At 48.7% G+C, this 21,269-nt stretch overlaps 1 protein-coding gene across 4 annotated transcripts in view; it reads left to right on the forward strand.

The window, feature by feature from the left end:
• Positions 1-21,269, forward strand: part of MTHFD1L (methylenetetrahydrofolate dehydrogenase (NADP+ dependent) 1 like) — a 291,886-nt gene that overhangs the window by 261,153 nt on the left and 9,464 nt on the right. For all 4 annotated transcript variants that reach the window (XM_019488330.2, XM_014605534.3, XM_019488331.2 and 1 more), the window contains one exon: positions 19,692-19,801. In XM_019488330.2, coding sequence (XP_019343875.1) covers positions 19,692-19,781 — 90 coding nt within the window. In that variant the 3' untranslated portion in view covers positions 19,782-19,801. The remainder of the gene's footprint in view (positions 1-19,691; positions 19,802-21,269) is intronic.

Below are 21,269 nucleotides of genomic sequence, written 5' to 3' on the forward strand. Positions count from 1 at the left end.
TTCAAATGGCTCAGTATTGTCTTAAATCTTTTAATTAACAGAAGGACGCAATTAGATAATGTGAATAACTCGGATTCCACAATGATTGTAACATTAACCCCATCAATCATAGTCTCGAGATGTTTACAGAATCAGTCATTCTGCAGTGGTTTTTCATATCCTGTATTCTGTTGGTATCTCTTCTTTGTATAAAGTGCATAGTCTTCTAGGGTTTTTTCACCTCTTTTACAGATCATGCTAAGCTTGTAAAGCAGATGAGTATTGTATTGTAACTGAAAAAGACACCCAGCATGTGTTGCCTTTAATTTTCTAAACCATTTGTTTTAAAAATCATGTAATTGTGCTAGTCTATTTACAGCTTTCTCAAATTTTGTAACATTTTTTTAAATATAAAAAGTAAGAGATAGTATCAACTACTGATAAGTGACTGTACAATATCAGGAAAAATTCCTGTTGAGAACCCTAATAAGTCTGATTGACAGAATCTAGAGGTGTGACCATGCAAATCTGACACAGGGGTGAAATATGTCTCTAAATGTAGGACCTGTGCATCGCCTAGGCCTCAGCTTCTCACTTGAATGAGTTTTAAATAGAACATTGGCCTTTCACCTGGTCCTCTGCACACAAATCACGCTCACCCAGTAACGAGCACTGTTTCATCCACAGGGTTACATTGACTTCAAACTATTTCTCTACAACTTAAGAAGATTATTTTGCCTGTTGGCAATTCAGGCTTTGCAACAAGCAACTCACTGCCAGCCAAATGCCTAAATATTATATAGAAATGAATTTAATTCTTCAGATGGAGGAAATTAAAGCTTCACTTCAAGATTTTGAAAGGTATCACTTAGCATGTAGTATGGAATCAATGACAGCAGTCTTGGGCAAAAAATGAAGGGCTGGTAACACAGATGAAAACAAAAAAAGGAAGAGCCATTTTGGTTTCTGCACTATCATCATTGAGCTTAACAAGTAGGACAAAACCTAGTATAGCAATACTCTAAAAATTTTGGATCATATTATATCTCTTGTATAAAGTATACCCAAAGAAGTCAGCAACTCAATTCCTTCTTATGATCCAAGTCTCTTAAAATTGCAAGAAAACCTCTATCCACTTCATGGCAAGGAATCTCAGTGTTCCATAAGGGAGTTCTGCATATAAATACTAATTTGATGTGTTCATTACTTTTTTCACCTAATGTCAAGAAACAATTTTGTTACAATATAGCGAACCTGGTGGTTGTACCCAGCACTTGCCTTTTACTAATATGAAAATGTAAATAATTTTAAGTGGTAGTTTCACCAGCAAGCAGTAGAATGCAACACTACAGGTGCCTCCAGCCATTTCCCAAAGCTATCCTCTTGGACTTCTTGTAAAGAAAAGAGGAGTCATTCAAACATATTTGGCCCAGTTTTTCTAGACATTGTAGTTCTGTCATATAGCCAACAGTGTCAAAGACCTTGCTATGTCCATGGCTATAATACAGTTCCCAAAGACTTCACTTCGGCCTGTACTGAGTGCTTTTGGCAGGGCTTTCTGCCATTGCAAGAAATAGATCGGTATATGCAATCAGAGCATTTTTCTGTCCCATACCCAGGCCTTAAACATGATTACCTAGGGTGTGGGAAACCTGAGAACATCAGAAATCAATACAGTTACACATGCAGAGTTTTCAAAATGACTTTTCCTTCCCTGACCTGAAAAGGCAGATTAGATATACATCAATATTAGCAAGATTTTCTGAGTTAGAGCCCTAAAAACCTTCCTTAGCAATTACAACCACACTGTTCCTGTAAGTAATTATTAGGTTCCTTGTACCTCTGTCTATGTATGGACATGAAACTTTCAAATATTCTAAATGCCTTAAAGAGATAACCATTGGAATAGACTCTTTTCCTCAACTTAATCATGCTTTACTTTCACTGAGGTTGGATTTCAAGTTAATAGTTTAAGCATAACATAACATAATCCTTCCGATTAACGTATTTTTTAAGCTTTTTGCTTTTTTTTTTACCTTTGGCCTAGTCTTACAAAGTTGCTTTCCAGGGTTCAGAGAGATCTTACTGAAAACATATTATGGCAAATGACTGTGTACTAGTGAGTTCCTACACATTTACCCTAATTTTACCTCATAGTTTCTGTTTCAGCAGATGACTAAAAACTGTGTAAATTCTTGATATGTGAGATTTTTTTGAAAGTTTTTTAAATGTATTGAATTACGTGCTTAAACTTTTAAGTACCATCCCTTTGTATTTATTCCAGAGAAAGGGTAATAGCCATATGCTTAGCCAAATTCCAGGATGAGTAATTTTTATTTTGCCACCTAAATTCCATCTGTAGTTTTGAGTGAATAACACATTCACTTCTTACCCTCCTCTGTTTTGGTAACCTTGCTGTGTGTTGAAATAGAGCTACCATGGTACATTCTAGAGAAGGGGTTTTCAACCTTCGTTAATAAGTGTACCCCGGCAGCCGGATGCAGAGTAGGGGGAGGCGGGTTGTGGTGTGTGGCTGGACACGGATAGGGGTTGTGGGCAGGGGATGGTGCATGGCTGAATGCAGAGCAGCAGTGCAGGGTGGTGGCGTTTGGTCCCCGCCTGCCCACACATACTCCCTAGGGCCTTCCCAAGTACCCCTGGGGTACACAGGGATGAATGTAGCAGGTATCTCTCTACTGTTTACCTGCTACATTCATTGCCATCTTTACTATTCATTCCATAGTGTACTATTCATACACTGCAGCTCATTGCCATTCTTCACTATTCATTCCATCCAGGAAGAGCGCACACACACCAACTGCAGATGCTTCCTCAGCCTGACGAAGGGTTTTTAACCCCAAAAGCTTGCTAAGAAAAAAATGTCCAACTATTTATTTGGTCTAATAAAAGATACCAGATTGACCCAAAGAAACTTGTTTGCTTTTTGTTTCTCCTGGTGATCGTATTTGCTAATTACCAGATAAGTAGGAAAGTCCAGTTACAAAGCCTCTTTTCTGGTTCTATTTTTCAGTTTTAAAAATCATTGTTTGAGCTGAAAAAAAGCCTTTGATACTGAATTCCTTCTGTTTATCTAGTGAGCAAGTACAGAATGTCCAGCAGCCCTGGCAGATGAACAAGATGCACTATATATAAAAATCCAGGCTCACGCAACTTACTGGAGGTACATTGTTGTACCTGCTTAGTTGCAGCCAGCCTATAACCTTACAAACATTCTTCTTTCAATTCAGCTGAAAGAAAGTGTTTGGACAAGAAGGACTTTTGCTTTCTGTAGATTCAGAGTCCATCAAGACTTGACTTCTGACTTAGAACCTGCTTGAACAGTCCCCTCTAGTATTTTCTTTTGTCACAGAAACGACCCACACATGAGAAGAGTACTCAGTCATGGCCCCTAAGCCATAGAGCCAGTCCCTCTTTGACCATGAAGGATGACAAAGGAAAGGACCAGATTCTCCTATATATTATATCCAACTGGCAACAGCAGAGAGATGCATACAAACCTTCTTCACTGATGGCTGTTGCCTGCACAGTGGTGCAAATGGCAAGATGCATTTTATTTTCACTTGCTTCTGCTTGGACGTTGTAGTCAAGAGATGTTTGCTTTGTTATGTTTTAGATCACAGTATAACCCATATTATACTGTAGCATTTTTTATGGGTTGTTTCACACTCTTGTGTTAGCATTCTTCTATGGTCTTACAATCTGTAATACTGTTTTCACTTCCTAACATTCCAACATTTCTCATCGCTTAATCAAAAATATGTTGGGTATTATTCTGAATGGAAGTAGAAACAAAAGTAGTGAACCTCATCTGGAGGATAAAGCAGAATAATTCAATTATTATCAATTATCATTAATTGATATATTAATATCATTGATATCATTACTTGATGTATCATTAATTAACATATATTAAGGCTCATATATGTGAGAGCCGAGCAGGAAAAATTTTGCTGAGGGGAAACCAGCATGGGTTCGTAGCAGGTAGATCATGCCTGACTAATCTAGTCTCTTTTTATGACCAGGTTACAAAACGCCTGGACGCAGGAGTAGGGGTTGACGTCGTTTACTTAGACTTCAGGAAGGCCTTCGATATGGTATCCCACCCCATACTGGTGAACAAGTTAAGAGGCTGTGACTTGGATAGTTACACAGTCCAGTGGGTGGTGAATTGGCTAGAGGGTCATACCCAGAGAGTGGTGGTGGATGGGTCGGTATCGACCTGGAAGGGTGTGGGCAGTGGGGTCCCTCAGGGCTCAGTCCTTGGACCAATCCTCTTCAATGTCTTCATCAGTGACTTGGACAAGGGAGTGAAGTGTGCTCTGTCCAAGTTTGCGGATGATACAAAACTGTGGGGAGAAGCGGACACACCGGAGGGCAGGGAACAAATACAGGCAGACCTGGACAGGTTGGACAAATGGGCAGAAAACAATAGAATGCAATTCAACAAGGAGAAATGCAAAGTGCTGCACCTAGGGAGGAAAAATGTCCAGCATACCTACTGCCTAGAAAATGACCTGCTCCATAGCACGGAAGCGGAAAGGGATCTCGGAGTCCTAGTGGACTCCAAGATGAACGTGAGTCGTCAGTGTGACGAAGTCATCAGCAAAGCTAACTGCACTTTATCATGCATCAGCAGATGCATGACAAACAGAACCAAGGAAGTGATACTTCCCCTCTATCAGGCGCTGGTCAGACCACAGTTGGAGTACTGCGTACAGTTTTGGCCGCCGCACTTCAAGAGAGATGTGGATGACCTGGAGAGGGTCCAGAGAAGGGCCACTTGTATGGTTATGGGCTTGCAGGGGAAGCCCTACGAGGAGAGAGTAGGGCACCTGGACCTCTTCAGCCTCCACAAGAGAAGATTGAGAGGCAACCTTGTGGCTGCCTATAAATGCATCATGGGGGCGCAGAAGGGAATTGGTGAGGCTCTACTCACCAAGGCACCCCTGGGAGTCACGAGAAATAGATTCATAGATGTTAGATGTTAGGGTCGGAAGGGACCTCAATAGATCATCAAGTCCGACCCCCTGCATAAGCAGGAAAGAGTGCTGGGTCTAGATGACCCCAGCTAGATACTCGTCTAACCTCCTCTTGAAGACCCCCAGGGTAGGGGAGAGCACCACCTCCCTTGGGAGCCCGTTCCAGACCTTGGCCACTCGAACTGTGAAGAAGTTCTTCCTAATGTCCAGTCTAAATCTGCTCTCTGCTAGCTTGTGGCCATTGTTTCTTGTAACCCCCGGGGGCGCCTTGGTGAATAAATCCTCACCAATTCCCTTCTGTGCCCCCGTGATGAACTTATAGGCAGCCACAAGGTCGCCTCTCAACCTTCTCTTGCGGAGGCTGAAAAGGTCCAGTTTCTCTAGTCTCTCCTCGTAGGGCTTGGTCTGCAGGCCCTTGACCATATGAGTTGCCCTTCGCTGTACCCTCTCCAGGTTATCCGCATCCTTCTTGAAGTGTGGCACCCAGAATTGCACGCAGTACTCCAACTGCGGTCTGACCAACGCCCTATAGAGGGGAAGTATCACCTCCCTGGACCTATTTGTCATGCATCTGCTGATGCACGATAAAGTGCCATTGGCTTTTCTGATGGCTTCGTCACACTGCCAGCTCATGTTCATCTTGGAGTCCACTAGGACTCCAAGATCCCTTTCCACCTCCGTGCCACCCAGCAGGTCATTCCCTAGGCTGTAGGTGTGCTGGACATTTTTCCTCCCTCGGTGCAGCACTTTGCATTTCTCCTTGTTGAACTGCATCCTGTTGTTTTCTGCCCACTTGTCCAGCCTATCCAGGTCTGCCTGCAGCTGTTCCCTGCCCTCCGGCGTGTCCACTTCTCCCCATAGCTTTGTGTCATCTGCAAACTTGGACAGAGTACATTTCACTCCCACGTCCAAGTCGCTGATGAAGACATTAAAGAGTATCGGTCCAAGGACCGAACCCTGCGGGACCCCACTGCCCACACCCTTCCAGGTCGAGACCGACCCATCTACCACGACTCTTTGAGTGCGACCCTCTAGCCTATTCGCCACCCACCGGACTGTGCAGTCATCCACATCACAGCCTCTTAATTTGTTCACTAGTATGGGGTGGGATACCGTATCGAAGGCCTTCCTGAAGTCCAGGTATACGACATCCACCCCTCCTCCTGTGTCCAGGTGTTTCGTAACCTGGTCATAGAAAGAGACTAGGTTGGTCAGGCACGATCTGCCCGCCACAAACCCATGCTGGTTTCCCCTCAGCATAATTTGTCCTGCCGGGCTCTCACAAATGTGAGCCTTGATAATTTTTTCAAAGACTTTACCAAGGATGGAGGTGAGACTGACCGGCCTATAGTTGCCCGGGTCCTCCTTCCTCCCCTTTTTGAAAATGGGGACCACGTTAGCCCTTTTCCAGTCCTCCGGGACTTGGCCTGTGCGCCACGAGCATTCGAATATTCCCGCCAGTGGCTCTGCAATGACGTCGGCCAGTGCCTTCAGCACCCTGGGATGGAGCCCATCCGGGCCTGCCGACTTAAAGGCATCCAGTTCTTCCAAGTGACTCTGCACCACCTCAGGATCTACGCATGGAAGTCTGGCGCCTTGCTGCTGTCTCTCTACAACCCCAGTGAGAGACTTGTCGTGCCCCTCGCTTAGGAACACTGAGGCAAAGAACTCGTTGAGGAGTTCAGCCTTGTCCCCTCTATCTGTCACCAATTGCTTCTGCCCATTTAGCAGGGGTCCTATTCCTCCCTGGGCCTTCCTTTTACTCCCTATATATCTAAAAAACAATTTCTTGTTGTCCTTTACTTGGGTTGCCATCCTCAGCTCCATGGTAGCTTTGGCCCGCCTAACTGCCTCCCTACAAGCACGAGCAGAGGAGGTATATTCATCTTTAGTGATCTCACCCTGTTTCCACTTTTTATGTGCTCCCCTTTTGGCCCTTAGGCTGCCCTGGATTTCTCTGGTCAGCCATGGAAGCCTCCTGGCCCCTTTCCCTCTTTTGCCTCGCTCGGGGATCGTCTTGCTTTGTGCCCAAAGGATCGTTTCCTTTAGGCACAGCCACCCTTCTTGGGCACCCATCCCATCAAAACTCCTACTCTGCAGTGCTTCCTTGACTAATCGCCTGAGTGCAATGAGATCAGCTTTCCTAAAGTCCAGCACTTTCACCCTACTAGTTACCTTACCCACTCGCCGTCTTATGTTGAATTCTATCATAAGGTGATCACTGTCTCCCAGATAGCTACCGATCTGGAGGTCCCCTATCATGTCATCTCCCGTTGCCAATACCAGATCCAGTATGGCATTCCCCCTAGTGGGACCATACACCTCCTGTGTCAGGTGGAGGTCCTGTACACAAGTTAGAAACCTGCGTGAGCGATGGGACCTTGCTGTCTGCGTCTCCCAGCAGATGTCCGGGTAGTTTAGGTCCCCCGTGACTACCGCCTCTTTAGCTTTTATGGTCTCCGAGAGTTGCCTCAGGAGCCCCGCATCTATTTCTTCCCCTTGGTGTGGGGGTCTGTAACAGACCCCTACCACCAAATCCCTTTCTCCTTGCCCCCCATGTAGCCTAACCCACAATCCTTCTACTTCCTCAGCCTCGGATTCTGTCTTGATGAGGGTTGATGTATATTGCTCACTGACATAAAGTGCAACCCCCGCCCCCTTTCTTCCCCGACCTGTCCTTTCTGTACAATCTATAGCCCTCAATATGTACCGCCCAGTCATGGGATGAATCCCACCAGGTCTCTGTTAGCCCCACTACGTCATAGGTGTTTAGTGCAAGCAGGAGCGCTAGTTCATCCTGCTTGTTCCCCATGCTCCTAGCATTAGTATATAGGCACTTGAGCCCTGCGACTGGCGCCTTTGCTGCCCCCCTGCTCCCAGTCCCATGGGGCCCATTGTTTCTTACCTTCTTGTTCCTTACCTGTTCTGTTGTGCTGGCCTCCCCATGGCTTTCAGGTTCCCAATGTTCTCCTTCTTCAGGCTGGGCTGTCCTTGTGGGTGCCACATGGTTTGGTGGTCCACAGCTTCCCCTGCCCTCGTACTCCCCTCCCCCCGACGAGCCTAGTTTAAAGCCCGCCGGAGGAGATCCGCCAACCTAGAAGAAAACACACGCTTACCTTTGGGGGACAGGTGAAGCCCATCCCAGCTGAGCATGTCCCTCGTTGTGATGTGCGGGTCATGGTCCAGGAAGCCGAAGCCTGCCTCGAGACACCACTGCCGAAGCCGCCAGTTGGTCTCTCTGATGCAGTTCTCCTGCCGTCTTCCTCGTCCGGTCACTGGTAGGATGGAAGAGAAAACCACCTGTGCACCGAACTCCTTCAGCACGCCGCCCAGAGCACAGTAGTCCGCCATCAAGTGATCGGGGGTTCTCCTGGCCGCATCATTAGTACCCACATGGACTAGGACCATGGGGTAATAATCGGTGGGCTTGATCCTGGCCTGGATTACCTCCGTCACATCCCGAATCTTTGCTCCAGGGAGGCAGCATACCTCTCGTGCCGAGGGGTCCTGGCGACAGATGGGTCCTTCCGTACCTCTCAGGATGGAGTCTCCTATGACGAGCACTCGTCGCCTCTTCCTCTGGGTCATCGTGGATCTCTTGATCTGTTTGGGGTGTGAAGAACGTGGTGTTTCTTCTTGCCCAAGGGTGTCCTCCTCCCCTTCCATCTCCTGCAGGGTCGCCAGGGCCTCGTACCTGTTCACCAGTCGGATTGGAGAAGCTGGTACTGGTTCTCTGCGTGCCGCTCCGGTCCTGGCTGTGACCGTCTGCCACTCTGCTGTGGAGGGTATTCCCCGGGGTGCTTCTTCCTTTGGTGCCTGGGCCTGCAGGGAAAGGAAATAACTGTCAATTTCATCCTCCGCCTCCCTGATCCCCCTCAGCCTGCTAACCTCCTCCCGGAGTTCCCTCACCTGCGCCTCCAGGGCCCTAAGACAGGCACCTGCCGGACAGGTGTGGGGGCCCCCAATCTCTGCTCCCCCCGGCCCTGCTGGGGATACCCCACAGGCCAGGAGGTAGGGGGACACCGGCTCCCCCATGGGCTCGGTCTGGGTGGAGGCCTCAGACCTGCCCCTGGTAGCCTTGTCCCCCTGGGCAGAGGCCCTAGCAGCACTCCTCGTAGACACCATTCTACAAGCTGCTGTTTGTAGACCTGTGTGGTGTCTACGCCCTACCCCTACAGGAGTCCCACTCCTGGCCCTCCTGGCCCGCCCTCCGGCCCGAACGCCCGCGCAAACGCCGGCGTGCTCTTACAGAGCACGCCTGTTTGCACGCTCTGTTCGCGCGGCTCGGGAGCGCGGCTCCCTACCGGCTCAGCTATATGGGACCCGGGGGGCTTCCCCTCCGGATCCGGCTCAGCTGCGCCGGGTCCCTCTGCCCCACTTACCTTCGGGGGATCAGCTGCTGCTGCCCCCGCTGCTGATTCCTCTGTTGTTGTTGCTGCTGCCGCCGCCGCCTCCGGTCAGTTGGTTGGTAAGAAGGGCACACGTGTGTGCGGGACACACGTGTGCTGCCTCCTCTCCTTCCCGCTGCTGGTTCCCGAGTGCTGGGAACTACGTCACTCCGTAGCTTTAAAGCCAGCGGTTTGAATTACCCGCCCCGCTCCAACGGCCAATCAGACGCCCCGGTCTACCCGGAAGTGCCTGCCGGCAGTTCTGCCTCTACGCTCCCCCGCTGGGGGGATCCGCTGCCGCGGGAGCCTGCTCCCCCAAGGGTTAGCCCCGGGGGTGCCCCCTGGCCTGGGGGGACAGTCCCCTTCCTAGCCCTCCCTATAAATAATGGCCATAAGCTAGCAAAAAGCAGATTTAGACAGGACATTAGAAAGAACTTCTTCACAGTTAGAGTGGCCAAAATCTGGAATGGGCTCCCAAGGGAGGTAGTGCTCTCACCTACCCCGGGGGTCTTCAAGAGGAGGTTAGGCTGGGGTCATCTGAACCCAGCACTTTCTTGCCTATGCAGGGGGTCGGACTCGATCTATTGAGGTCCTTTCCGGCCCTAACAACTATGAATCTATGAATCAATATCTCCATTGATTGTTGATAGCACTTAGTATTTGTCAAAGCATTTGACGTGACTTGCCATAGTATTAATTAAAACATGCTTCACTTTAGTTTAGAATCAGTGATTTTTAAGAAGTTATTTCTATTATAAGGTAGTGTTTATATAGGGTGAATGAGGGCTGTCTGTGTTTTTGAGTGTACTTTTCTTAGATTTGCTTCATAAGTTACAGAACAGTTGGGAGAATATAGAGTTGTCATTTCTAATCCATCCAGAAATTGGAGTAGCAGAGGAGGCCTCATTCCATGTAACTGTTGATTTTATTATAGCACAGTTATATCAAGATGTGAGCCTTAAATCAGGCCAGTAAGAAACTGGGGTGATGGGACAATCCTATTAGCCCAATTAGTGTCCTAAAATTGCAGGATTTGGTCCTCAGAGAGAGGCCAATAATATATTTTTTTACTATACACACCTTGGCCAGAATACAAATCAACACAATACGTGTGCATCTTTCTAATGTTTTGTTTGATGCTATATCTCTTTAATTGAAACTGATAGCTTTTCTTTTACCTTTTACATGTAATGGCAATCACAAAGAACAAAACTGAAACCACTTTAAAAAGATCTAGGAAATGTAATGAATCTAATGAGAGTTGTTTCATTTTGTTTTGTTTGGGGGTTTTTTTCTCAGCATTAGGTGTAAAATAAGCTAGTAACCAGTCTTATGCACTGAATTCCTTTCCTATAACATTAATCCAAGGAATAAAAGTGGAGTTGCTTTATATACATGATTATTCAGGTTTTATTTAAAAAAAGCCTGGATATTATGTGTTTTGTTCTGCCATTGTAATAATAAACTAAATTGCAGGATGAGGTAGTAATTAAGGTTGACTTGATTATAGAAAATAGAGTAAAACCATGATATATACTTGAATACAAGGTGATTGTTTTTTTCCTTCTGTCAGCATGGGAGAAAAAAGCCCCTCCTCTTACATTTACATACAAGAAATCCTCATTAAATATATTGCCTATTGTTAAAATGCTTCCCAAAGCAGCTTTTGCTCAGTAATGGAAACCAGCTATGAAGCTGATTAAATGCAGCTAACCCTGAGAGTGATTATAAAACAAATGGCCTATAATGGGCATATACACTGATGGGAACCTACCACAAGGCTAGGTTAGGGCAGCCTATCTGAATAACATATAGGGTAGTGCCTATTGCATGTGGTCCCCCTCACTGATGACTCTTTCAAGTCAGGGAGCCACTATATTGAATACATTTCGGCGCCTCTTCACTTTCACAGCTAAGCTGCACCTCTCTTTCCCATTTCCAAATGGGTCTATGTAGTAATTTGCATATGTCTATTACAAATTTGCCTCAATTCCATGTGCTCAGGGAGAGTAGGCTCTGACATTAAGAAGGGGAGGAAGGGGCTACAGAGAGAAGGTGTGGGGGCAGAGGACAAGGGGGCTACATGACACCTCCCCCCCCCCCCCCCCGGATTTAATTTTCCTGTTGTAGCAGTGGGGGGGAACAAACTCAAGGCAGAAATTTTTCCATATAAAGAATCTAATTATCGGGGGGTCGTCTTATATTCAGGGTTGTCTTATTCAAGTAAATGTGGTACTTGACATAGTAAGAATTAAGAACTACATCAGCCAGAGTTTGCTTTTTTACCAGGTCTAAAATAGCAAACGTGTTTTCAATTTTTGAGACCCCTGGTGCAGTTCTTACTTTAGCAAGATAAAACATTGTTTCCCCTGGAAAACAGTTACATATAGTTTAAAATTATACCTTTGGAGCCAGATAGATGATTGGCTTTTAGCAGAGCTATGCATATTTACCCTGGGTTTCTTTCTGCTCCTCAAAGGTTTAAGGGGGGAAAAAAGTCTTATCCAAGCAAACACACGAGCACATGTTTACTGACCTTGTTGGTCCCAACTCCTTGTACAGTTGTACAGCACCTAGCTCAGTAAAGCTGTTGTTGCTGTTATAAACCTATTAATCCCATAATTAGGAATTTTATGTTTTAAGTGACTGAGAGCAGGGACGGGTATAACATTTAAAGTGTTTCAAGAATGAAGCACTTCATCTGTGGCCAAACATAGAGTGGTCATCCTCCCCCGCCCCCAAGCAGGAATGCTTCAAAATCCCCAGGGCTGCATGCACTGGCATGCTTCTCAGCCAGGGGGTGCAACATGGGGCTGTTACATCTTTCTCCTCTATCCCCATGATCCCCCAACACGCAGGGTGAGGGGAGCGGAGCCACTGTTTAGTATATGCTCTTCTGGGTACTTTGTTTCATCTTTACCAGAGCCCCAACCTCCTGCCAGGATCAGGAGACTGAAAGCCTTGAACCCTTTGTGCCTCTTCCAGTTCTGTTTGGGGGAGAGGGCACTCTGAAACGGTGGAGACAGAGCACACAGGAGAATACTCACCATAGGTGGATCAGTGCATGGGCCAGTGGGGCCAGGGGCCTCTGCAAATAAGGGCCCCCTGGATGCCAGGGTTTCCCCTTGCAGGTGGGCAGAAGTCTAGCCTGCAAGGGGTCCTACTTGGAGCATGGCCTGGAACACAGGTGGGCATCGCCTCTGCAAGTAAGTCTAATGGGGGGGGCAGGGGCATGGGGGGCACAGATCAAGGCCCACACGGTAAGGGAGGGAGTGGGGCAGGGACTGGGCTGCTGCCAGGGGACCCAGGGCTGGGGTGGGAGCACTGGGGCCTTGCGAGCATGGCTGTGGCTTGGTGCTGACCCATGGCAAGCACCAAACCAGTGGCCAGTGCTGCATGACCATAGTGCCAGGTTGCAGGCGCACCTGGCCACACTGGAGAAGGAGCTGAAGAAGGCAGTGCTGCCCCCGCTGCCATGCCCCTGTGCCCCAGGCTCTGCTCCCCACCACCTCATCTTGGGGAAGCCTCCAGGCTGGGGTTGCGGCACAGCAGGGAGGAGAAACATCCTCAGCGGGATCAGCTAGGAGAAGAGGTGGGAGCGAGTCCTCTAAGGGGAAAGTCTGTGTATGTGTGTGTGTGGTATGTGTGTGCATGGCAGGCAGTGTGTCTTTGTGTCTGTGTATCCATGTGCAGTGAGTGAGAGTAGAATGTGGATGTCTGTCTGTGTGTGTTCATAGAATCATAGAAGTAGGGTCAGAAGGGACCTTGTAGATCTTCAAGTCCGACCCCCTGCCTAGGCAGGAGGAAAACTGGGCTTAATTCACCCAAGTCAGGTAGGCATCAAGCTGCTTCTTAAACACCCCCAGGGTAGGAGCCAGCACCACTTCCGTTGGAAGTTGGTTCCAGATCCTAGCTGCCCTAACTGTGAAGTAGTTCTTACGGATATCTAATCTAAACCTCCAACAACTTGTGGCCATTATTCCTTGTTATCCCAGGGGGCACTAGGGGAAACAAGGTCTCCCCCAAACCCTTCTGGTCCCCCCTAGTGAGTTTATAGACGGTCACCAGGTCCCCCCTCAGTCTTCTCTTGTGAATTCTGAATAGGTTCAGGTCCCGTAGCCTCTCATTGTAGGGTCTGCCCTGCTGTCCCCGGATCATGCGGGTGGCCCTCCTCTGGACCCTCTCAATGTTGTCCACATCCCTCTTGAAGTGGGGTGCCCAGAACTGGACACAGTACTCCAGCTGTGGCCTGACCAATGTCGCGTAGAGGGGGAGGATCACCTCCTTGGACCTACTTGAGATGCACCTGTGGATGCACGATAAGGTCCGGTTAGCCCTGCCAACTGTGACCTCGCATTGTCCGCCCATGTTCATCTTGGAGTCAGTAATGATTCCAAGATCCCTTTCTGCCTCCGTGTTCTCAAGAAGGGAGTTTCCCATCTTATAAGTGTGCTGCTGGTTACTAGTGCCCAAGTGCAGCACCCTGCACTTGTCCATATTGAAACGCATCCTGTTTTTGTTAGCCCACCCCTGCAACCTATCCAGGTCTTGCTGCAGTCTTTCCCTCCGTACTAGCGTGCCCACCTCACCCCAAATTTTGGTATCATCAGCAAATTTAAACGGCTGCTTTTCACCCTGTCGTCCAAATCTCTGATAAAGAAATTGAACAGTGCGGGCCCAAGGACCGAGCCCTGGGGGACTCCGCTGCCCACTTCCCCCCAGGTCGAATATGACCCGTCCACCACCACCCTCTGAGTACAACCCTTCAGCCAATTTGCAATCCATCTGACTGTGTAGGCATCAATGCCACAGTCGCCTAGTTTTTTAATGAGGATGGGGTGGTCGACAGTGTCAAAGGCCTTGCTGAAGTCCAGAAAGACTACATCCACAGCGACACCTACATCCATTGCTTTTGTGACCTGATCGTAAAAGGCAATCAGGTTGGTCTGACATGACCTGCCCCTAATGAAACCGTGCTGGTTGCCCTTGAGCATCATCCCCAATGCTGGCCCATCACAGAGGTGCTCCTTGATGATCTTCTCAAAGAGTTTCCCCAGGATTGAGGTAAGACTGACAGGCCTATAATTGCCCGGGTCCTCCCTCCTCCCTTTTTTAAAGATGGGGACCACATTGGCCATCTTCCAATCATCTGGCACCTGGCCCAAGCACCACGAGCACTCATAAAGCCATGCCAAGGGCCCAGCAATAACCCCTGCTAGCTCCCTCAACACCCTGGGGTGGAGAGCATCTGGACCTGCTGACTTGAACACGTCCAGCCCCTCCAGAAGCACTCTAACCCGGTCCTCTTCAGCCTTAGGTCTTGAGGCGTTCCCCTCGAGTCCGTCTTGAATCACGGTGGGAGAGTCCCGGTCCCTGCACAAGAAAATGGAGGTGAATAATTGGTTAAAGAGGTCTGCTTTCTCCTCTGGCACAACCACCAGATTGCCCAGCGGATCTTGCAGGGGCCCCACATTTCCCGTTGCCTTCTTCATCCTCCCTATATATTTGAAAAAGGACTTTTTATTATCTTTGATCTTGAACGCTAGTCCTAGCTCTATGTCCACCTTAGCTTTCCTAACAGCCCCCCTACAGGCCCGAGCAGTGGAGGTATACACCTCTTTGGAGATAGAACCCCCCCCCCCCCCGGTCCACTGGGTGTATGCCGACTTTTTGGCAACCAGGCATTCCCAGACGTCATTCGTGAGCCAGGGAGGCTTTCGGGCACTCTTGCCCCACTTGCTTCTTGTTGGGATCATCACCCCTTGGGCCCTGAGTATCGTCTCCTTAAGGAACGACCACTCATCTTGGGCACTGAGTTCCCCTGCCCTCGAGAACCCCAGCGCCTCTCCCACCAATCTCCTCAACTCATTGAAGTTGGCCCTCTTGAAGTCTAGGGCTACCGCCTTGCTGCAGGCCCTTGTCACCCGGCACTGGATGATGAATTCCAGCAAGCGATGATCGCTATCACCCAGGTGGTCAAGGACCTGGAGCCCCCTTACCAGATCATCGCCTGTGTCCAGGACCAGGTCCAACAGGGCATTTCCTCTGGTGGGACTGTGTACCTCCTGGGTTAAGTGGAGGTCCTGTATCTCGGCCAGGAGCCTCCTAGAGCGGTCCGACCTGACTGACTGCTCCTCCCAGCAGATATCCGGGTAATTTAGATCACCCATGACAACTACATCCCTTGCCTTAAGTGCCTTTGCAAGCTGGCCCAAAGATTCCCAGTCCAGCTCCTCCCCTTGGTTGGGGGGTCTGTAGTAGACCCCCACCATTAAATCCCTCTCCCCACGACCCCCTTGTATCTTGACCCAGAGCACTTCAGCTTGCCCCTCCTCCAACCCCATTTTGCTGGCAGGGGATTTATATTGCTCTTTGACATTGAACGCCTTCCTTCCTTCTCTGTTCCGTCTGTAGAGCCTATAGCCCCTAATGCTAACTGCCCAGTCGTGGGATGAATCCCACCACATTTCTGTAAGCCCCACTATGTCATGTTCATGGTAGGAGAGGAGTTTGTGTCTGTGTCCGTGTGCAGTGAGTGAGTGTGTTCCTGCGGGAAAGGGGAGCAAGGGAAGAGGTGGGCATGTGCCCCCCAGCCCAGCAGGATCCACCCAGCCTCCCCTGCCAGCACCAGGTGGGGACATTCCCACCCCACTGTAGCCTCCAATTTTATGTTTGCCCAGGGCCACAATAAAGCTTAATCTGCCTCTGACACTCACTGACATTCTGTCGCATTACCTCAATGTGAGGCAGGGTAGAGAGCAGAGTACTGTGGGATGCTGAATGAATGAGCCCACTGTCACAGGGCACCTCGGTACCCCTGCTCTTAAGAGAGGAGAAACTGCCAGGGAGAGAGCCCTGGCAGAACCAAGTGATCACAGCTGTGGGTTGCCGGAGCAACCAAGTGGAGCCAGGTGCCTGTAGGGGGCAGGGCCTGGCCCTTATAAAGCTCAGGGCTGAGGCCAGGCTGGCAGTTCTCTGCCAGCAGTCGGAGAGGCGGGAGCTCCCTCGGCCGAGATACGGGAAGGAGCCTAAGTCGCAAGTACAGCTCATGATAGCCCTGGAGGCTTGAGCTATGATGAGGAGTTATGGCCAGGCGGCTTGCATTTGTGTTACAGCCTAGGGGCTTGTGGTTTTGCTTTGTGTTTGTATTATTACACCCGGAGGCTTGGGCGAGGCTGTAGGGGTTGGAGGAGGCCTCAATTACTCGCACGCCAGTGCGTGAGCAACTGGCGGCGAGGAGCGCGGCCAGTGGGTCGTGGGCGCAACCCGTAGGTTGCAGACGGGGACCTAGACCCCGGATTGCGTGTGGGGGAACATAGACCCCGAAGGCGCAGCTGGCACGCCACTGCACGAGCAGCTGGCGGCGAGGAGTGCGGCCAGTAGGTCGCGGGCGCAACCCGTAGGTTGCAAACGGGGGCCTAGACCCCGGATTGCGTGTGGGGGAACATAGCCCCTGGCCCCAGGAAAGGGGCGGTATTACTGAGTAGCCCAGTGCAGGCACGGCGAGCCCCAGAGAAGGGGGGAGCGCCATACTGAGCAGCCCTAGAGAGCGGGGCCATACTGAGTAGCCCAGTGTGGGCGCGGCGAGCCCCCAGAGAGGGGGAACGCCCTTGTACGTTATTGAGTAGCCCAGTGTGGGCGCGGCGAGCCCCAGAGAGGGGGAACGCCATTGTGTTTTATTGAGTAGCCCAGCGTGGGCGCGGTGAGCCCCCAGAGAGGGGGAACGCCATTGTGTTTTATTGAGTAGCCCAGTGTGGGCGCGGCGAGCCCCAGAAAGGGGGAACGCCATTGTGCTTTGTTGAGTAGCCCAGTGTGGGCGCACGGGCATAGCGAGCCCGGCCGCAGGCTAGTGCGGCAATCCCCCTCGGACCAAGGCAGGGCGCTGCGGTTGCCCCTGAGAAGACAGGGAGTAGCAGCGCGGGGAGCCAGAGTCAGGGAGGGTATCTGTGCGGTTGGCCCATAGGACCGGAGGCCCGCTGGAGAGTCCCGGAGCGGAACCACACCGGCAGGGGAGGCCCAGAGTGGGCTAGACGGGAGTCCCAGCAAGAGGCTGGGCACGAGACAGGGAGCCCAGAGTGGGCCACATTAGAGAGGAGGCCCAGGAAGCGGGCGTATAGACCGAACAACATCCTTTACATCTGCGAGGCTTGGGGCGTGGTATCAGGGGAGGTAGGAGCCACGCATAGCCCGTAAGGCTAGGGTGCTTGGGTAGCGCCCATTATACGGGGAGACCCACGAGGGGTCCAGGAGCTGACAGGCCCGAGGAAACACAAGGCAGCCTCCCTATTACATATATTCCATCAAGACGTGGCGGGCGAGAATGGAGGGTGCCCTCGGGCCGGAGTAGCGCGGTGAGAGGGCCTCAAGGAGATCACGGCCCTCCGCGAGGACTCCGCCGTGACACCCACCCTTGCCAACTTCCACAGAGTATACACACATAACAGGAAACACTTCATTTTGAAGCACTTCTAAATGCTAGTTGTTTTCTTTAAGGTTTTTTCTGGACTGCTTTAAAGCACTGAGCATGTACATCTGTCTGCTCAACCTTTGAAGCACTTCAAATGTTACATTCAGAGTGACCTAGACAAATTGGAGGATTGGACCAAAAGGAGTCTCATGAGGTTCAACAAGGACAAGTGCCAAGTCCTGCACTTAGGATGGAACAATCCCATGCACCAGTACAGGCTGGGGGCTGACTGGCTGGGTAGCAGCTCTGCAGAACAGGACCTGGGTTTACAGTGGACAATAAGCTGAATATGAGCCAGCAGTGTGCCCTTGTTGCCCAGAAGGCTAATGGCATACTGGGCTGCATTGGTAGATGTGTTGCCCATAGGTCAAGGGAAGTGATTCTTCCCCTCTATTCAGCACTGGTGAAGCCACATCTGGAGTACTGTGTCCAGTTTTGGGGCCCCACTACAGAAAGGATGTGGAGAAATTGGAGAGAGTCCAGCAGAGGGTGACAAAAATAGTGAGGGGGTTGGGGGACATGACTTAGGAGGAAAGACTGAGGGAACTGGGCTTATTTAGTTTAGAGAAGAGGAGACTTGGGCGGGATTTAATAGCAGCCTTCAACTAATTGCAGGGGAGTTCAAAAGAGGATAGAGCTAGACTGTTCTCAGTGGTTCACATGACAGAATGAGGAGCAGTGGTTTCAAGTTGCAGCAAGGGAAGGTTAGGTTAGATATGAGGAAGAATTTTCTCACTAGGAGGGTAGTAAAAACACTGAAGCAAGTTACCCAGAGAGGTGGTGGGAGCTCCATCCTTGGAGGTTTTCAAAACCTGGCTACACAAAGCTTTGGCGGATGATCTAGTTGGGGACGGTCCTGCATTGAGCAGGGAGTTGAGCTAGACCTCTTGAGGTCCCTTCCAACCCTAACTTTCTATGATCTGTCCACACCCTTAGATTCCTAGGCCCTATTTTCAGAAGTGACTTTGGGCTCCTAAAGAACTAAATAGTTTTGAAAGTAGGACTGACAGCTTTTAAGACCCTTAGGTATGTTTGAAAGGTGTTACTAAAGTAAAAATAAACACAAAATAAATAATTTGTTTGAAATCGGAGATAATTGTATGTTTTTAAATCATCGGGACAGCTCATATTTTTAAAGTTAAAGCTATCCAGACTGGCTTTAATACTGAATTATTTTAAATGAGTTTGCTCTTGCAGCTTTATGCTTGTGTAAATAGACTGGGGTTGGTGGTTCTGCTGGAAATGTCACTGCTTCTGTGTTGGGATTCCCACTGCAGCTCTGTGACTTCTTAGTGTTCAGAACACTTGTGAAGAATGAAGTTCTAGAGGTTGGAAGGTCCCTAAATGATGAACTGGATTCACCAATAATTCATGCATATTTATGTGAATCATCTTGATTTATTAATTTAGTAGTGAGTTGTGAAGGCATCATGACTTATTCTTTGCCATGTTTTATTTCATTCAAAGAGATGGGCTATTGAATTCCCATAATACTGCCTTCACCCTTTCCAGATTTGCCAATATCATTGCTTTAAGTAGATGAATACTCTTGAGAAACAAAATAAATCCTGTGCCTTTGTTTTGTTTAGGAAGTTCACTCTCATTTCTTGCTAGTGTACTATCAAACTATTTTTTTAGAGTTTTTATTTTCCTCTTTCCTGTCTCTCATCAACTCAGTCTTAGAAAATGAATTGAAGTAGCAGATGGCTTTTTTTTTTTTTTTTTTTAAGAATTACAGTTGTAGTTATGAGTTCATGAAGAACAATCAAGCCCTTCATTTCATCAAAGGTATATATGCGCAGAGCACTTACCCTCTTGCATTTGCAGGAATCTAACTTGGTTTCATTGTTCCCACAGATGAGCACCATGCCAGGACTGCCTACAAGGCCTTGTTTCTATGACATTGACCTTGACCCTGTCACAGAGCAAGTAAAAGGATTGTTCTGAGAAGCAAGATCCAAATTCAGGTGGGTGATATATAACTGTCAGCACTGACTGAACTGTTTTCTTAGCCAGTGTACAGAGAAAATAAATTACAGAAGTAAGGAACTGGCTTTATATGTGTCATTACAGATCTGGTACCAATTGCTGAATTGGCATAAAATGCCATGGCATACTGGTTTCGGTAGAGCTGTGTCAAGTTACACCAGCTAAGGATTGGGCTCTTTTGCAGCCAGTTGAATACCTCCATCCTATATCATCCCAAAAGGGAGAGGCACAGTCTAGCTTTGAATATCTCCTCTAAAAATTATTCCGTTTTGGCAGTCTGTTTTTACCATTATATATTTTTTGCTGCACCATAACTACCATTATTACTTCTGCTTCAAACTGAGACCAAATGATCCCTCTACTCCAGGGGTTTTCAACTCCCAGTGGCCAGACACAGAGCAGAAGTGGGGCTGTGGTGTGTGGGTGGACGGGGGGTGGGGCACATGGCCAAACGTGGAGTGGTGACGTGGGGTGGTGGATGGCGGCGCTGGCTGCCACCACATGCCAGCTTCCCCACCATATCTGCCTGGCTAGGTGGCACCTGTGTGGCCCGCACAGAGGTGCTGCTGCCCTCACTCTGCCCCGGCCCTGCTTCTGGGGGCGGCGCTCCATCCCCACTTGTGCATACCCCTAGGGCCTTCCCAAGTACCCCCTGCTGTACGCCATCTGATATGACAATAAAAGATATCAAATTCACCCAAGGAACCTTGTCTGCCTATTTTGAGACAATTCTTTCTCCTTTTTTGTGGGTTTCTCCTTTTTTGTGGGTTCTCAGATCTCTTCATCCTTCCGCAAAAGTTGTATTTTTCAGACCTCTTATTCTTTTTGGTGTTTTTTTAACTTCCTCTGTCTCTGTCCCTCCTCTAGAATCAATGGGATTATCAAATTTGAATACAATATTCCAGCTGCAGTTTAGCATCATGCCAACCAGTGTAAAATAATCCCCTTTCTTTACACATAATAAACCATCAATATGAACTTTATATGCAGATCTATAGGCAATTGTTACTTTTGTTTAGAGTGCCATTCGCAGTTTATTGCTGTGTAGAATTATATGTAACGTTTCTTGTTGTTTTACAACTTATTTCTTGCTTAGGAACTATTATATGCTATGTAACAACTGATCAAGCTTCATTCAGAAATATGTCATGTGCTCCTCTGAATAATCAAATGATTGCCAAATCCTGTCATAAAAACTAGGCAGGCAGCGTTCTTTGAGTAAATGTGATCTCCTTTATTAGACCAACTGAATAGTTGGAAAAAAGTTCTTAGCAAGCTTCAGAGTGCAGTCGACCTTCTTTAGGCATTGGGAGTCTCTGCTATTATGAGACTCCAAGAAATGAAGGAAGCTAAAAGTCAAGTAGTGGTCCGCCAATGTGTTTGCCCAGCAGTCTCATACCAGTTTGTCATACCCCCCCGGGAAAAATATATATTTTCCTTTTTGAT

This window comes from Alligator mississippiensis, chromosome 1, assembly GCF_030867095.1.
Source record: "Alligator mississippiensis isolate rAllMis1 chromosome 1, rAllMis1, whole genome shotgun sequence".
Taxonomy (NCBI): domain Eukaryota; kingdom Metazoa; phylum Chordata; order Crocodylia; family Alligatoridae; genus Alligator; species Alligator mississippiensis.